The 18,716-nt window shown below is 41.5% G+C and overlaps 1 protein-coding gene across 6 annotated transcripts in view; it reads left to right on the forward strand.

The window, feature by feature from the left end:
- The window catches only part of LDLRAD3 (low density lipoprotein receptor class A domain containing 3), a 269,503-nt gene that overhangs the window by 180,643 nt on the left and 70,144 nt on the right, over positions 1–18,716 (forward strand). For 3 of the 6 annotated variants that reach the window (XM_050955441.1, XM_050955442.1, XM_050955439.1), the window contains 2 exons: positions 6,441–6,786; positions 10,859–12,829. In XM_050955441.1, coding sequence (XP_050811398.1) covers positions 6,441–6,786; positions 10,859–11,120 — 608 coding nt within the window. In that variant the 3' untranslated portion in view covers positions 11,121–12,829. Of the gene's footprint in view, positions 1–6,440; positions 6,787–10,858; positions 12,830–18,716 lie in introns of those variants that run through there. The other 3 variants (XR_007774679.1, XM_050955443.1, XM_050955440.1) reach the window with 2 other exon arrangements.

Consider the following 18,716-nt stretch of genomic DNA (forward strand, 5'->3'; position numbering starts at 1 on the left):
TTGTGACAAAGCTCTGTCCTCGTCTCCGTGGGTCCTGCATTTCCTGGCAGATTTCGCTAGCCTCAGCGGCTCACTGTTACCCTCCACTTAACCCTTCTCTCCCTAGAGACAAGGGTCACAGTTTACTGAGCCATTTTCATCATAAGCCAACGAGGGAGGTGAGGAGAAGCTGTCCTCCCTTGCACGGTCTCTGTTGTCTCCCACTCTCAGTGATTAATCAGGGGAGCAAACGGGGAGGAGCCTGGGCCCGTCCTCTACTCCAGGCTCCAGCCCAGAGACCCTGATAGTATCAGCTATGGTAGCTGACCTTTTTGGAACAGGACACATACAATTCCCTGGGCTACTTCCCCAAAGCAGCCACCACTTCCTCAAGCTCCACTTCACCTTTACTTCAGGGCCTCCTTCCTTGTGTCTGATATGGTGTGTACAGCTCAGTCTCTCCAACAGTGCAACTTCTCACAGCTCCTGACGTGCACCCACCTGACTAATTGGGAGGCTTTTAACTAGTTTCAGCCAGCCCCTGATTGGCTTCAGGTGTCCCAATCAACCTAGCATCTGCCTTGCCTTCTGGAAAGCTCTTAATTGGCCCCAGGTGTCTTAATTGACCCCATTTACTTATCCTGGTACAAGGGATTTGTTTAACCTGGGGCTAATATATCTATCTCCGACTACTTTTCTGTAGCCATCTAGCAATAGCATTTTTCTTCTGCAAATCTTTTTTTAACAAAAGAAGTAGTAAAACCTCATCAGAAATTTCCTGAACATTTTATATGATCCATCTTAGTAGGAAGAAACCATGCTATAATATGTTCCATGGCACAGCTATGGAAAGGTCTTTTTTTAAGAAGTATAATCTTCGTCTCTGGCGAATTGTTCTGAAAATTGACCTTTAGGGGATGCTTATTGTTTCTAGTCTTTGTTTGAACTGGAAGCTTTGCCATTTCAAAGAGGCAAATCAAACAGTCCTGACATGGCAGGATCAGATGATAGGACTCCCTCATCTTTTGCATACTGGATTTATCAAATTCTCACACTACAGCCATACATCAGGAAGATTAGATTTAAGATTATTCTGTTTAAATAGCACTGAAATGGAGAAAGAACACAGTAAGTTTCCATTGTGTTAGGTCTTCTCAAGCTAACAGAAAAAAGTTTTAAACTATTGACTCTTTACGATCTTGGGACCCCCGATTGTCCACAGAATAGAAGAGTAGGGTCTCTTAACAGTAGCTGTTGCTTTTCAAACTGAACCCTGATCCCCACAAGTGGAGTAGGCAGTAAGTAATGTGTGCCTGTTCCTGCAAAGGGAGAAAATTTCTGAAGTTTTCCTCAAGATTTTTTGGAGGAGAGGCAGGGAGGGATGCCTTTCTCTGAAGCATCAGGCATTGGCCTGTGCTCAAGACAGAGTTCCTGACTAAATAAACCAGATCTGGTATGTATAGCTCTTAGATTACTGTGGTTGTAGCAGCTTTCACAGAAGTACAACGAACTGGATGGGAACACAGGAAAATTAATCATGATTAATCACACTTACAACAATAGAATACCAATGGAAATTTATTAAGTATTTGTGGATGTTTTTCAATATTGATTTCAATTACAACATAGAATACAAAATGTGCTGTGTGCATTTTATAGTAGTTTTTATTACAAATATTTGCACTGTAAAAATGGTTTAAAAAATAGTATTTTTTGATTGACCTCATGCAAGTAATGAAGTGCAATCTCTTTATCGTTAAAATGTAACTTACAAATGCAGATTTTTCTTGGTTACATAACTGCACTCAAAAACAAAACAGCGTAAAACTTTAGAGCCTACAAGTCCACTCAGTCCTACTTCTTGTTCTGCAAATGCTAAGACAAACAAGTTTGTTTACATCGACAGGCGATACTGCTGCCTGCTTCTTATTTACAATGTCACCTGAAAGTGAGAACAGGCATTCACATGGCACTTTTATAGCCGGTGTTGCAAGGTATTTACATGCCAGATATGCTAAACGTTTGTATGCCCCTTCCATGATTCGGCCACCATTCCAGAGGACATGCTTCCATGCTGACGATACTCATTACAAAAAATAATGCATCATTTGAATTTGTGACTGTACTCCTTGGCAGGAGAATTGTATGTCTCCTGCTCTGTTTTACCTGCATTCTGCATGTATTTCATGTTATAGCACTTTGGATGATGACCCAGCACTTGTTGTTCATTTTAAGAACACTTTCACAGCAGGTTTGACAAAACGCAAAGAAGGTACCAATGTGAGATTTCTAAAAATAGCTACAGCACTCGACCCAAGGTTTAATAATCTGAAGTGCCGTCTAAAATCTGAAAGGGATGAGGTATGGAGCATGCTTTCAGAAGTCTTAAAAGAGCAATACTCTGATGCGGAAACTGCAGAACCTAAACCAGCAAAAAGAAAATTAGCCTTCTGCTGGTGGCATCTGACTCAGGTGATGAAATGAACGTGCATCAGTCCACACTGCTGTGGATCGTTATCAGGCAGAACCCATCATTAGCATGGAAGCCTGTCCTCTGGAATGGTGATGGAAGCATGAAGGGTCATATGATTCTTCAGTGCATCTGACACATAAATATCTTGCAATGCCAGCTACAAGAGTGCCATGGGAACACCTGTTCTCACTTTCAAATGACACTGTAAACAAGAAGCAGACAGCATCATCTCCTTCAAATTGTAACCAACCTTGTTTGTCTGAGTGATTGGCTGAACAAGAAGTTGGACTGAGTGGACTTGTAGGCTCTAAAGTTTTGCATTGTTTTATTTTTGAATGCAGTTTATTTTGTACATAATTCTGCATTTGTAGGTTCAACTTTCATGATAGAGATTGCAGTACAGTACTTGTATGAGGTGAATTGAAAAATACATTTGTTTTTTACAGTGCAAATATTTGTAATAAAAAATAAATATAAAGTGAGCAGTGTACACTTGGTATTCTGTGTTGTAATTGAAATGAATATATTTGAAAATGTAGAAAACATCTAAAAAAATTTAAAATAAATGGTATTCTGTTGTTGTTTAACAGCGTGATTAATTGCAATTAATTTTTAATTGCTTGACAGCCCTGTTAAAAACTATTAGCATATCTCCTCTTTATTGTCCGTCTTCCCTCCCCCTGTCTTCTCTTCTCCAGACTAAACAAACCCAGTTTTTTCAATCATTCCTCATATGCCATGTTTTCAAGATCTTTATTTTTGTTACTCTTCTCTGCACTCCTTCAGTTTGTCCACATCTTTCCTGAAATAGGGTGTCCAGAATTGGACACAATACTCCAGTTGAGGCCTAATCAGCACAGAGTAGAGCTGAAGAATTACCGTGTCTAGCTTACAACATTCCTGCTAATAAATCCCAGAATGATGTTTGCTTTTTTGCAACAGAGTTACACTGTTCACTCGTATTTAGCTTGTGATCCCCCTTGACCCCCGCAGATCCCTTTCCGCAGTACTCTTTCCTAGGCAGTCGTGTGCAACTGATTGTTCATGTTAGTTTAAAGTTTATGTATCCATTTAGGGTGCCTCTGTTTGCATAGAAGTTGACATATAATGCACTGCACCCATTTTTCTCCTTTTATTAAAGATATTGGACTACCCTGCTTCAAAGCAACCCCCTAGTAACTAATTAGTCTCAGTTCTCCACTGATGTCCTCTTCTCACCCAACTTCCACAAATGGCCAATTGAGCTGAATGAAATTTGAGTGGTAAACAGTAACAAAAAACTGGGATGTCATCATGTATGTAGCTTCCTTAAACATAGACACCACAAGATAATAGTATTTGGTCTTCATTCTGGGATTAGAGTTTACTTAAATCTGTTGCAAATAAAATATGAATATTTTCGGACATAAAAATCATCTGGATTATCCATGATCTAGAAATAAACACAAAAACCGGATTGTTGTAATTATCTTTATTCGCCTCAAAACTAAAGAAACTCAGAAGGACTTTTTTATTGACGAATAACAATGTTGGCTGACAGAGGAAGAGCAAGTTAGAGTTGAGGCATGTTAACTGATTGACTGTTCTTCCCACTCTGGCCCATCCTTATGTAATGTGACATGAATTCAGCCATTCAGTGGGTGAATTCTGGAGCGGATTACAGAAAAAGCATCAGTATGTGATGAGCTGTAAATACATGTACTAATGCAGGTAAATTCCTTTGCTCCTCCTTTCTGCTTTGCTTTCTTGCTTGACTTTCTTTGAGATTCTTCACATGTATAATCTCAAGTTCATTTTGGTGAAGTAAACCAAGAACTAACATTGGTTTGTAATTTTGAGGTTTTTAAAGCCTCCAGTCGAGCACATTTGTGTGGAGAGGCATAGAGTGTAGAAGGGCCACAACTTTGGCAGCACTGGTAAAGATATTCACTGAAGTCTGACAATGGATATCATGGAAACTTGGAATGATACCATGGTAGTACTTGGATTGTTGTTGGCCCACAGAGGACTTTTTTGGTTTGTGGTAATAATGATTTTGTCAATGAACTAGATTTATTTGCTTTAAGAAGAATACTTCTTCAGATTCAGATAATGGCAGGAAATTATGTTCCCTCGTCTCAGGCATTCTCTTTTTTTGAAAGAAGAAAAAAAAAAGAATCCATTATTTAACCCTGAGATATTTGAAAGTAAAGAATGGGACATTTTAAATTCCATTCCCTGAGTAATGGGAAATTATTTTAAACGTTGCTGTCCAAGTGTGTGTGTTGCATTTATCATCAAAGTGAATTACCAATATGAAATTTGAAACACTAAGAGAAATAGGCCAAATATCCTGAGGCTTAGATCCAAGGAGAGCTTCCCTGAGATGTCATAAAGTGCTTCAAATCTTTGTGAAATTGTATATATGTCTTTGGTTTGGTTTGTTTCACTGGTAGCGAAATTGTAACTGGCAACGTTTGGAACACTAGGTGGCCTGCAGTTTTGCTAGTGTAGGCAAATAAATGGAACAAGAATTGTCTGTCAACATTTGCTATCCTGATGCTCTATAACCAGGAATGTGGGGTTGGATGGATGGCTTTTCTGCGTTTCCGCTTTACCTTAGGCTTTTAATTTTTCTTCAAGTAGAGGGATGCTTTTATCTTGTACTTCAGTGGCATTTAATTATTGCTGTATAAAGAGAGATGTCCTCTAAAAGATGACAATCTTAACTCTTCAAAAAAAATATTACTGAAAGGCAGCGTGTTCCTGTTGTTAGGACACTTGTTTCAATTCCTGCCTCTGCTGCTGCCCTTGGACAAGTCACTTCACCTCTTTGAGCCTCTGTTTCCTTCCCAGCTGTGTTTATTTCGATTGTAAACTCTTCAGAACAGGGATGATCTCTTAGGATACATTTCTATAGTGCCCAGAACAATGGGGCCCCAAGCAAGACTGGTGCCTCTAGGCCAGGGGTAGGCAACCTATGGCATGGGTGCCAAAGGCGGCACACAAGATGATTGTCAGTGGCACTCACACTGCCTGGATCCTGGCCACCAGTCCAAGGGGCTCTGCATTTTAATTTAATTTTAAATGAAGCTTCTTAAACATTTTAAAAGCCTTGTTTACTTTACATACAATAATAGTTTAGTTTTATATTATAGACTTATAGAAAGAGACCTTCTAAAAACGTTAAGATGTATTATTGGCACGTGAAACCTTAAATTAGAGTGAATAAATGAAGATTCAGCACACCACTTCTGAAAGGTTGCCGACCCCTGCTCTAGGCACTACTATGATACAAATAACAATGGTGTTTAGGGTGACCATATGGCCCATTTTGGCTGGGACAGTTCCTTTTTTAAACCCGGTCACAGCTGTCCTGACTTCTTTGGCAGAAGTGGCCATTTGTCCCAATTGCTCTTGCCAGCTTGATCAGGGACACAGAATCTTGTTACTATTTGTAAAGCACCACGTAAACTTACAGTGCTATGGAAGGTTGTTGGTTTTTTTTAACATTAATAATAGGCCTTTTCCATCTCTAATCTGTCTGATTCAGTTCACGCGGTTTGTTGAATACACTTTCAAAGTACTTTACCTACATGTCTGCATACAGTCCTCACCTTAGCCCTGAAAAATCTGCTGTATTGGTTAGGTGCAGGTGTGGAACTGATAACAAAAGCATGTGCACTGTAATAAAGTGAATGATTCCAAAACAGTCTCCAATGTGTAGTGTATTTCCTCTTTCCGGTTGGTTTGCTATCTCTTTCTAGTGCATGAGCGCATCTGTGCATCCGAGGGGGTCTGAGAGATTGTCAGCCAATATCTGTTTTGTGCATGCATGTTTTCAATAACCTAGTTTTCCACAGTTCTGAGGAAGGAAGAAAATTCATTTAGAAGCCAGTCAGGCAGCATATCAAATGGTACATTAGCAGAAAATGCAGCTGATGACAAGCACCAAATTCTTCGCTGAGAAAAATTTCAAGCTTTCCCTCTTCTTTCCTGTGTCTTGTAGAAACTGGCAGTGGCCAAGATTATGTGACCTCAGAGAACCAACTGCTCTATTATCCCAGCATCACCTATGCTATAATCGGCAGCTCAGTTATCTTTGTGCTGGTGGTGGCGTTCCTCGCCTTGGTTTTGCACCACCAACGAAAACGCAACAACCTCATGAGCCTGCCTGTGCATCGGCTGCAGCACCCTGTCCTCCTGTCCCGGCTGGTGGTCCTTGATCATCCACACCATTGCAGTGTCACCTACAATGTCAACAATGGAATTCAGTACATGTCCAACCAGACCTGCCACAGGCCACTGGATCTGGATTCTCCACCATCGTATTCAGAGGCTGTGTTAGACCAGAGGTATGTATGGGAATGAACTCTCCCCAAAGTTATGCTAAAAATTTCAATTCCTGGACTCCGTGGGTCACCATGCTTCCTATGTCTTCTCATCATAGCATTTATGCTCATTGTTTTATTTGATAGGGTTGACAAATATTCCCTGTGTTCTAATACTATAATTGTACTATACTATAATGCCCTATAACTAGGTTTAGAAGGATTAAATTATATTGGTAAATACTTTTTTCACCACACCCACACTGACAAAAATTATCGAAATATACAGATAGGCAAAGTAAATATATGCTGCTAGAGAACTTATTAGAGTTTAATTTAAGTATATTTACTTTGTATATTTTCACCCATGATGTTGACCATTTGTTTTTTAATGGTTGTAAAGCTTCAACTCTTTGAATCTCATTGTCTGCTGTCATTAAATAATTGTCTGATCCCTCTGTTGTCTGTCTCCCCCCATAATTTCCTGCATCTGTGAAAATTTAAATAGAAATTTAAAAAAAAAGCCTTAAAAATAAACATTGATATTATCCATCAAAATTATTTTAAAATCAAATTCTGCCAAGCCTACCTGTAACTTTTGATTGTTCACTTACATAGGAACAAATTCAGCTAGCCTCTTCTGTGTATACAGGGAAAAGGTTCCCCCTCCCAGTTTCACCTTAACCTGCAGAATTAAGGGTCCAGAAGTCTCTCTGCACCCAATGGCATGAAAGAAATTTAAGGATTCAAGGGACATCACCTGAGTACCCTTCTCTTTTGAGGTCATTCCTGCTCTTGATACAAGTAATCAGTACCCCCTGGCTCTTTGGGGGTCTACAGGAATGACTGAAATATGGAAGAAAACTGTCACTTAAGCAATGTTACTTCATGCCAATCTGGGAGCAAAGTATGAGGTTGCTCCATAGTAAATATCAGATGCTCAGAGTTTAAATACACAGGGACAGCTCCTGTAGCACTCCCAGTGAAATCAAGGAGTCTCCCTTGATTAAGGGCTGCAGGATTTGTCCAAAGGTCAATTGTCGTCTTAGCCAAAATGAAATCTAAAAAATTGTATCTCACAAGGTCTTCAGTGCTAGAGGCATTAAATATAATAACCCAGACACATGGCACTAGTCTGTTTCCGAAGGCTCCTCCAATGACACTTCTTTAGAAATTCAAAAAACAAAATATATATATGTGATGGGTTCGGTCACAGAGATCCCCTTGGGACTGTAACCTGATATGCTGTAATTACCTCTGAGCCCATTTTCCCTGCCAGCTTGAGACTTCCAGAACCCTGCCTTGTTGAGCCAGACACACTATCGTGCTCCAACACAGACCCAGGGTCCAGGCCACACCCCCAAAGCTTCAGGCTTTAAGTGAAAATAGCTCTGTAGGTAACCTGACTCCAGCACCCAGAGACCCAGCTCCCAGTGGGATCCCAACCCTAAATAAATCCATTTTACTCTGTATAAAGCCTATACAGGGTAAACTCATAATTTGTCCGCCCTCTATAACACTAATGCAGAGATATGCACAGCTGTTTGCTCTCCAAGTATTAATCACTTACTCTGGGTTAATTAATAAACAAAAATGATTTTATTAAGCATAAAAGTAGGATTTAAGTAATTTCAAGTAATAAGTAACAGACAGAATAAAAATAATAAAATAAAATAGAATAAAAAAATTCACCAAGTAAAATAAAGCAAAAACATGCAAGTCAAATCCTAATACATTAAGAAACTGGTTACAGATAATATCTCACCCTCGGAGATATTCCAATAAGCTTCCTTCACAGACTGGGCCCAATCCTTTCCGCTGGTACGGACCTTGTTGGTTCCAGCAGACATCTTAGGTGGTTAATAGGGGCTTTCTCATGAATCTCTGTCCTGCTCCACTCCTTTTTATAGCCTTGGCACAAGGTGGGAATCTTTTGTGTCTCTAGGTCCCCACCCCTCCTTCTAAATGGAAAAGTAGCAGATTTAAGATTGATTTCATTATCAGGTGACAGTCACATGTCATTGTAAGACCCCAGTCTCCAGTCTTCCTGGGCTGGCCCACAGGCACACAAGAAGGTTTGCAAGTAAACAGAGCCATTTACAATTAATTGATTCTGAAGCACCCTTAATATCTTCCACTTAATATGTTTACATTAGTAATACAAGTTTTTGTTTTATTCTCCTAACTTCAGACATAGAAATAATATGCAGACCAATAGGATGAACACACTCAGTAGATTATGAGCTTTGTAGTGACTCCCTACAAGAGACCTTTTGCATAAAGCACGTTCCAGTTATATCATATTCACGTTCATAAGCATATTTTTATAAAGCATATGGCATGCAACATCACAATATATATCTGTAAACCCCCCCCAAAAACATGTGAATTTGAGTATGCTGTTCCTTTCTAACAAGCCTATTTTTTCCATAGTAACACCATTGACTTTATTTGTAGAGACTCATATACACAGCCCCAGATTTTTCACCTCTGTTTGTAAATTTGTAAATGAATTCAGTGCCTGTAAATGATGTCCAGCTGAAAGCTCTAGAGCAGGGGTGGGCTGCATCGGGTTTTGGAAATTGTATGGAGGACGGGTTAGGGGAGGGGATCGTGGCCCAGTCCCCACTGCCATCTTCCTCCCCCCCCAGACTCCTGCCCCATCCAACCCCCCCTTTTTCCTGACTGCCCTCCTGAGACCCCTGCCTCATCCACCCCCCAGCCCCTCTCCCTGTCCCCTGACTGGACCCTGCCACCCCCATCCAACCCCTCCTCTCATTCCTGACAGCCCCAACAGGACCCCTGCCTCATCCAACCACTCCTTCTCCCTGTCCCCTGCAACTCCTACCCCTGACTGCCCCCCACAACCCATTCCAACCCCTCCTTTCCTTCCTGACTGCCCCGCAGGACCCCTGCCCCCCATTCAACCCTTGTTCCCTGCCTTGTGACCACCGTGACCCCTATCCACACCCCTGACCACCACCTCAAACTCCCCTGCCCTCTATCCAACCCCCCCGCCCCCCCGTGCTCCCTACCCCCTTACCGCACTGCCTGGAGCGCTGGTGGCTGGCCCAGCTGGAGCCAGCCACGCTGTTGCCACCGTGCAGCACAGAACACTGCGTCAGCCCAGGAGCTCGCGGCCCTGCCACACAGAGCATTGTGCCGGCAGTGGGGCAAGCTGAGGCTGCGGGGGAGGGAGAACAGTGGGGGAGGGGCCGGGGGCAAGCCTCCCAGGCCAGGCAGGAGGGTCCCGCGGGCAGGAAGTGGCCCATGGCTCATAGTTTGCCCACCGCTGCTTTAGAGCTTGAAGTCATCTGTTTATGAATAGAACAGATATGACAGTGCAGGCATTCCCACGCTGCCTTTCCAGTGTTCCTCAACAATGCCTTTCAGATCTAGTGATGACAGAGTAATTCAGTGTTCATGCTTCTTCATGTCTCTTTGCTGAAACTGGCAGCAGTGTTTGCTGTTGTGGTGGTAACTTGTAGTGGTGACACCTTTCTACTAGAAATTGGACTCAGCCCAACTATCTAAACAGTTATCCAGATTTTCATCCCATTAGCCTGGGCTGATAACTACCAGCAACCCTAATCTAAAATGTATACATCTCCCTTTGTCCTGAAGTATCCCATAGTACTCTTTTAAACTGTAATTGTTATACAGGAACTTCAACTCAGCAAAGGCGTGAAAAGCCATCTTTGGAGTGAACCATGGCAGCTGTTTAACAGTGCACAGTATATAACAGTTTAGGGCAGGAAGTGATTACCCTGTGAAAAGTGAAACAACAGAGAAAATTTAGGGAGGCAGAATGTAACTACTCCATTGAACTTGACCAGGACACAAGTTTAACATCCCTGCTGTTGGTGGTACATAAGCCTTGGGCTGGCCCCTCTGCACAGGGATGAATTTCCACATGTTTGCAGAGCACTTTGAGATCCTCAGATGTTGCTATAGAACTGTTGTTGTTTTAGCTTTTTTTTTTCTCCCCCTTATGTTGGGATGGAAATTCATAACCTGTTAGAACAAAATTCTGAGCTCGTTATACTTCCCCCATGCCATTGTCTTCAGTAACCTTGTTACTCTCTTGTATTTGCAGCAGACCCCCATGGTTTGATCTTCCTCCACCCCCTTACTGCTCAGATTCTGAATCCCCCAGTCAGACAGATCTCCCTCCTTACCGATCTCGGACAGGAAGCTTGGTGAGCACAGACACTCCAATGGCAGGAAGCCCCTTGAGCACAGGCAGCAGTCGGACAAGAAGTGTCAGTAACAGTATGGACCATCGCAGAATGCTTTGTGAGAGAACACCTGAGCAAAATGACTCTCTGATCAATCCTGTTACTGAAAGAGAAATGTGACCGGGGAATTGAAAAGGGTATATGGGTTAGTCTGCTGTGGCTTGTTACCGTCAGAGATGGGCCTGAGCTGTGATGTTCAGAATGGGATTTGATTTGAATCCAAATCCCAACTTCCCCAAGTTTTACAGGTCCACTGTTTTGGTGTTTGGGCTCATCATAGGCAAAGATCAGAGCCATGAGCTGAAGATCCAGGTTCACATCTGGACTGCCCAGGGTTGATAGAGGAAGGGTTAAGTCTGGGATTCAAGTTCAGATCTGCTGAATACTTAAGACTTTGTGATTTAATGTGTTTCAGGGTGTACTTTACTGTATAGGTATGTATATATGTGCATGTGTAATATCTGTAGGTATTCCACACAAAAATACTGTTTAAAAAAAATCAAGGTTACCAAGTCAAGCACTCAAAATATAGGAAATGACAGAATTCAGGTTGCCCCCTTTTTGTGGGCATTAAGGTACAATCTTTAATTACTTGATCACACACTAAATTTTTCCACAGGATTCCTGACTCTTGGTGTGCATAGAGTGGATTGTGCTCCATTAGTAAGCAGCTATTCAATATTTTGTTTTAGCCTCATTGTTCAATGTGTGGTTCTAGGCTTTATTTATTGCACACTATTCAAACCCTGCTGTGAAGGCAGAATTATTAATTTCCTTGTGGTTTTTCTGTGGCACTTATCATTATAGCATCTAAGAAGCTTCACAAACATTAATGAAGTTATTTTCAAAACAATTCCAAGATGAAGTGGTAGCATGCCCATTTTTCAGATGGGAAATGAGGCACAAAGTGTGTCCACTAATTTTGGATGTCCAATTTGAGACATCTTGGACCTGATTTTTAGAGCACTTAACATTCTATAGCACTTTATATGTTCAAACATACCTCTCATTGTCTTCAGTTGCAGCTGTGAGTGCTCAGCACTCCTGCGGGTCAGACCCCAGGGTCTCAAGTCTGGCACCCAGAAATGTAGGAACACACAGGAAGTGGCCACCTCTGAAAAGTTTGGTTTAAGTGCCCAGTGTCACATAGGAACTCGGTTGCAAAGGAGGATAGAATTTCAGTTTTCCAGGGCAACTTTCAACTGCCGTAACCATAAGATCATCCTTTCTCGTCTGCAGTCACCTGCTTCATCCACTACACACCTTCCAGCTTCTGCAGTAAATGAGGCAGGAGTCCTACAGACCAGTCGCTTTTACTACACAACCCTGATTTATCCCCAGAGCAAGTGCATCCCGTGCACTGAATGAAGCAGGGGTCCTGTAGAAAAAATAGTGTGTAATCATGTAGTTTAAGACTGTACCATAATGCATATGCCCAAAGACTCCAAACTAAAGTTGTGCACACAACCTTAATTCTGGCATGCCCTAACTTGTGTACACTTTGGGAGCCAACAAATCTTACCGCATTATAGGTGAAACTGCATTATATTGAACTTGCTTTGATCCACCAGAGTGCACAACCCCCCCCCCCCCCCCCCGGAGTGCTGCTTTACCGTGTTATATCCAAATTCATGTTATATCAGGTCACGTTATATCGAGGTAGAAGTGTACTTGATTAGCAAGCTTAATGTTTTTAATGTAATTTTTTGTGTGCAATTTCATAGGTTTTTTTTAGAGCAAACTGAAGAAACAAATTCCAATATGTAGCATCATATTAACATCCAGCATAGGTCATCAGCAGGACTGGAACCTTTAGATCCACTGCACAAACTTCTGGCACTTGAGCTAATGGAGTAACTGGTAGCTGTAGTAAGTTGTCATCCTAGCAGGGGATGTGGTACACTTTGCCAGTGGGTTTCACAGATGTTTGCTGACAGCAGAGGGATGGTGAGGCCCAGGAACTGAGAGTTTCATTCCAGACTCTTGAGGGGAGTGTTCTCTAGTGGCTACAACCTCTCTGCCAATTTCTCTTGTCCAGTGTCTTTTGTCCCATTGTCTTCATCCTGACCCTGTTGTGTCTTTTCTCCACCTCAGCTCCTAATCTCAGTTGCATTCTCGTCATCTAGCCAATGCCAATGTCCACTCCTCAGGCTTCTCATGCCCAAACAGTCCTAGACTCCCTCTCTTGGCTCAGTCCCAGTGTCTGTCCATCCATTCCCCCCCCCAACCCCCCCGTTCCTGGCTGCTCATCCAGTTTCTCTTCACTCTGCCAAGGATCCTCCTCCATCTTAGCCTTTCCTCACCCAGCACATGGCTCTTTGTTCCAGACTTTCCCCTCTCCCGGTTCCTTGTCTGTCTCTTTGCCCTGCCAATCCCATTTCTCCCCCCACACCTCAGGTCCTCATCAGATCTGTTTTCCCCGCCCCTTTGCTTCGGCTCCCTGTCTCCTTGCCCAGCCCATCTGTCTCCCTCCCTGATCCAGTTTGGCTTTTGTCCTCTGCATTTGAGTCAGATGCTCCCTCCTCCACACTGCCTGAGCTCCAGGAGGGGGTTCACTGATAGTGTAGAAGAAACTGGCTCCCTGCTCTCAGTTCCAATTCCCAGTCCCCGCCCCCCCTTCCCCTCTCTACTCCCCATGTCCCCGCCTGCAGCAGCCAGCTCCTGCTTCTCCCACACCCCTCAATCCCTGGGCTGGAGCATGCTCAGTGTGAACAAAATGTTTGGAAGTTTTAACTTTTAAGCTATGACAAGTGAGGTTTTACACATTTGGATGGTTTTTTCAGTAGGAAAAGCAAAAGGCACATCCCTTACATGAAGGCCACTTTCTGACAAATTTCAGATGCCTGCTCCAACACATGAGGGCACTAAAACTTCTCAGCCAAATAGTTGTACGAATTATTTTAACATGGCAAAACAATATATTTTCCCTAATTTTGTGCTCTGAAAGTGCTGGACCATTTTGGCTGAAACATTAAAAACTAAAGTCAGTCACTGGCAGATATCTGGCATGGAAAATTTCAGCCCGAATGTCTAAAGTTTGGAAAAGCTGTAAGCAAACTGGAGACAGGGTATTATAATGAAAAGTATCAGGCAACCATAATAATCGGTATACTGCCAGCACTGCCTGTAAAAAATATATCCATGCATACATATATGGCTTTTTACATAACATAAAATGGGTGTGTGTGCATATAGATGTATTGTATTTCACTGGCGTGGATATCTTTCTGGTATCTTTGGAAACAATACTTAAATTTCATACTAAAAATATTGGTGACATCTGGAAAACCATTTTCTACAAAGTTCGCTATTGTTCAGTTTCCCTGGTTGAAATTTAAGTTTCTGCGTACTAACAAAAGCACAGTGGAATTACACAAGGCATTAATTCAGCCCAGTATTTCTCTCTTCCATTTTATGTTCCCATTCTTGGAATATTTCCATCTGAAATGTTTGGCCCATAAGTGAAATAGTGTTTAAATGCCACTGTGAAAAGCAGTGTTGTAGGTACAGGGAGTCAGTGTAGAAGGAAGAAAGCTAAACTGTCCCTATTGCTGCTACTTTAAATGCCGCTGTATTCCTATGGTTTATTTTTATATACAATAGAGATGACAGTGCCTTTTCTGATACCCAGACAGAAATTAGCCCTGAAATATAGTCGTATGTGTTTCTTCATATAGAGCCTGATACACCATTGCCTTACTCAAGATTTATGCCAGTGCATAAAATAGGCATAAAATAGGAATAATAGGGGTGAAACAACTTAAGGTTTTTCAGAGCACAACTCCAAACTGATCTTGGGCAAACTCATTTAGTTTATGGTCCCAACATGCGTATGAATGAGCATTTGTCAGCATTACATTTACGTATATATGTATCATAGGCATCAGTTCTGTGCTTATCACTGTAGTATCTTGGAGCCAAAAATTTTAGTGAATTCTACAAATGTAGGTGGATTTAAAAGTGAGACGGTGCAGTAGAAAGTATCACTGATATCTCTGCTTGTTCCCTCAAGTTAATTATCAGTAGCATTTCCATATGGTCCCTGCGCAGCCCATCTCTTTTGGGGCACTCAGGACTGTTGGTTACTTTGTTACCCGCTGTCTGTGTGTGAGAGAGACTTGCTGGTGCTAAACTGGGTGTCACTCCAATCTGTTAGCCACCCCAAACAATCTCCTCAGAAGCTTTGCCAGCCTTTACTTCACCTCACGGGTTAACATTAGGTGCACCCCATGGAAGAGTGTTCCTCTCTAGTATCCAGCCCCCATCATTGGGCACTCTCAGAAATTACCAAGTTCATTATCTCCAAAGAGACAATGTACAAACCAGCCTCTTTGATTTAGCTGAGGAGTCACATTTTATTTAATGTATGGCATTGTGGTGAATTTATAATATGACAAAGGATATGTTTATTAATAAAGACCAGAGATTTAATTGATACAGAGTAAAGATAGTGGAAACAGAATTGGTTACCAGTAAAACAAAAGTATAACATGACTTTAGCAGTCTAGACTCCTTTGTCTAAAATGGTTTCTCATCCTCAAAGACTTTCTGCAGAGCTTTCTGATTTTTCAGTCAAATCAGGATCCAGATTTTTCATAAATCACATCTCCTTCACAAAGGGTGTTGCTGAGTGGCATGAGTAATACAATGTCCTTTTGCTTCTCCTTATATTCCCCAAAGTTCAGTGTCTTCATTTCCAGAGTCAGGATGAACCCCCTGGGGTTCAGACCATGGTTTGAACTCCAGGGTGCTGATGCCATGCTGCTTTCTCACCCTCCTGTTAACTGGTTCCTCCTGTTTCCTGAGATGCAAAGGTGTAACGCCTGTTGTATTTGGCTGATCCTGCTTAATTTGTATAGAAGACCTAGGCAGACAAGGTAAAACAACATTCCTTTGTCTAGGGAAGACTTGTTTATCAATCCTGCCTGGTTACAGAGTTTAAACATGTTTTGAGTGCATGCAGCTTTTTAAATATCACCCATACATACATCGCACAATGACCAGTAGGATATAAGCTTTCATTTGATATCTCCCATGACCTTCCTTACAGATAAATGCGATGACAGCATTGTGTTAAATGTAGTGAATTTGTCAGGCCTAATAGGAGTTGCTGTTACAGAACAGTGAACCCTTTGTTATTTGGCATTGAGGGGCTCTAGGGGTCACACCATCCGGACCTGTAAAGCTGAGGGATGCTGCTTAAATATTAACTACATGTACAGCACACAAACATAGGGCCAGATTCACCTTTGGTAGAAGCTCATGCAATGTAGTGATGCCCTCCTGCACAAGGCTGTGTGGGCAGCTAAGTGTGCTGTCCTTGTAGCCCACTAGGGAGCTAAATATTATCTTTGGCATGTAGCTAATATCCAGTCCTTATTTTACAAATAAGTAAATGTAGGCACAAAACTGAGTTGGCAAAACTAGAGATTAAATTCAGTTCCTGTCTCCCAGACCTGTTCTGTAACCATGAGACTCTGCTGCCTTTTCTTTAAACAGCCTTGTACTAAAGTGCTACATAATAGAGCACCTGAATCAACCTGTGTGTTTCCTATCCCCATTTATATCACTGGCATTTGAAATGAATTTCGAAAAATTATTATTCAAATGTTCATAATTTTTCCACCACAATTGTAATTTTTTTAAAAGTCCCCTAAGGTACTGGGTGAAATTCAGCCATAGGGCTTAAGTGAGACTTACATGGTACATATCCCTTGTGCAGGCCTTCTGCACGGGCTGAATTTCACCATGTGTGAATAGGTACTCCCAGACATCAGAAGCATGTGCAAACAGCCATGCCCTGGAAGCACTGTCTCCCATTGCCAGGGCACACGTACCAAGTGGACGTCATGTCATCTGCTTCTTCGTCCCATTGTATCAGTCACTGTCATTCTTTCAGGGTGTGTATATTGATGTGAATTTGAATTGAAGTTGATCCATGTGGACTTTTTTTTTGTAAATGCATTCTAGGGGTGTGTGTTTGCTTCCCTTCCAGCTAAGGGTGTATTTATCTCTGTATAGGAAAAAAGTGTTTTAAAAGTGGGGATTGGGCATTGAAATTGGGTTGTAAAAGGCGGTTGTGCCTTTCCAGTTCAGTGTTGGAATTTTTTGGTAACAAGACGCATTAGACTAACCTGTGTGGTAGCAGTTTGTGCATTGTTGCACTTTTGGTTATTTTATCAAATTCTTGAAGGATACAGGGCTAGGAATACATCTCTTCTCCATCTTGGTGGTTCTTTATTTGTGGAAATGTAGCGTTACACTCTACAGTATGGGAACTAATGAACTTTGAGGCATCCTGAAGCCTCAGCACTTCATGCTAGGAAACAACACTAAAAAGTGAAATAAGAAGTTTTGCCATTTCACATTTTCATAGTGCTAAGAATGAGTTTGCTAACCACCCCTTATTTAGAAAATGCTATAGTATTTCACGGGAATTATCTGTAATGTGACACCTTCCAGAAGCGTTACTACAGTGCATAATTCAGTGATCTTTTTAGAAGGGGTGGTAGCAACTGTGGCATTGATGAAATTGAAATCTGAAGCTTCTTGATCAGTTCAGCATGTAAAGCTGAAGTTGAAAACAGTTATGCAGCACCATGTGAAATAAATTTTTCTCTACGTGCCCAATAAAACTGGACTTTACTTAATCTACTTTGTAGCCATTCTTGACTCTAAACCTTGGTGTCCATACTCAAGGAGCTTTTGGTTACATGTTGCACCAGAACAAATGAACTCCTCTTTAAGGCCTAATTTGCATGACTGAAGACTGTGGGGCCCAAATCTGATCATCTTACTTGCATTGAGTAGATCCATTGGTACTGTGGTACTAGTCTCAGTGGGTCTACTCAGAGCAATTAGAGTATTAGAATAATGTCATTTATTTCAGTGGAACCACTTGAGGAGTAGAGGATCAGAATGGGCCCAATGGAAGCAGAGTTTGGGCTTGAAGGGCATGTATTCCAGAAGTTCTGAGCGTCACCAAGCCCCGCTGAAGTCACTGGGTGCTGCAGATACAGCATCTTGAAATTTAGCCTGGGATTGGATATGTTTATAATAACCTGAAGTAAGATATAAAACAAATTACAATTAACCTCTGTTGTTGTGCTAATGGAAAACTAGAGTAGTGTTTTTAAAAGGGTGTCTAGGAGTAACTTTCTCCATTCTTATCTATGCTGAAACACACACAACAGCACTGATTCCATCAAGATTCTAAATAACTGGCTTAGTTCTTTGTCTCCTTTTCAGTCAGATCAGTTTTATTTACAACATTGTACTTAGATACAGCACATGGGGCCCTTGTGATGGATTTAGAAGTTGGGGGGAGAGGAGGAGAGGATTCCCATTTGAATTAATACTGCAGCATGATGATCTTGGGCTCTTTACTTTTAGACATCTTAGAAAAGACAAATGGCTTCAGCAGATAAGGAAAAATTATTACTGATGAAAAAAGAGAGAGGGACATGTTTTATTCTGAATGCAATTATTAATGAATATTTAAATATAAATAAAGGAGGAACTAATGCTGTAGTTTTAAAGTGGTGAGCATATGGCAAATGCTAATTTTTAACTAATGCCAGACAGAAGCTGTGTTGCATGTACTACCCTTGAGTAAATTAGGAGGACTATCCTTTTTGAAATTTTCTTTGTGAAACAGAATATTGCTGCATATTTTACCATTGTAAATGATTTCTGAATATAATGCTGGGCCCAGAT

Source organism: Gopherus flavomarginatus, chromosome 5 (assembly GCF_025201925.1).
Source record: "Gopherus flavomarginatus isolate rGopFla2 chromosome 5, rGopFla2.mat.asm, whole genome shotgun sequence".
NCBI lineage: Eukaryota > Metazoa > Chordata > Testudines > Testudinidae > Gopherus > Gopherus flavomarginatus.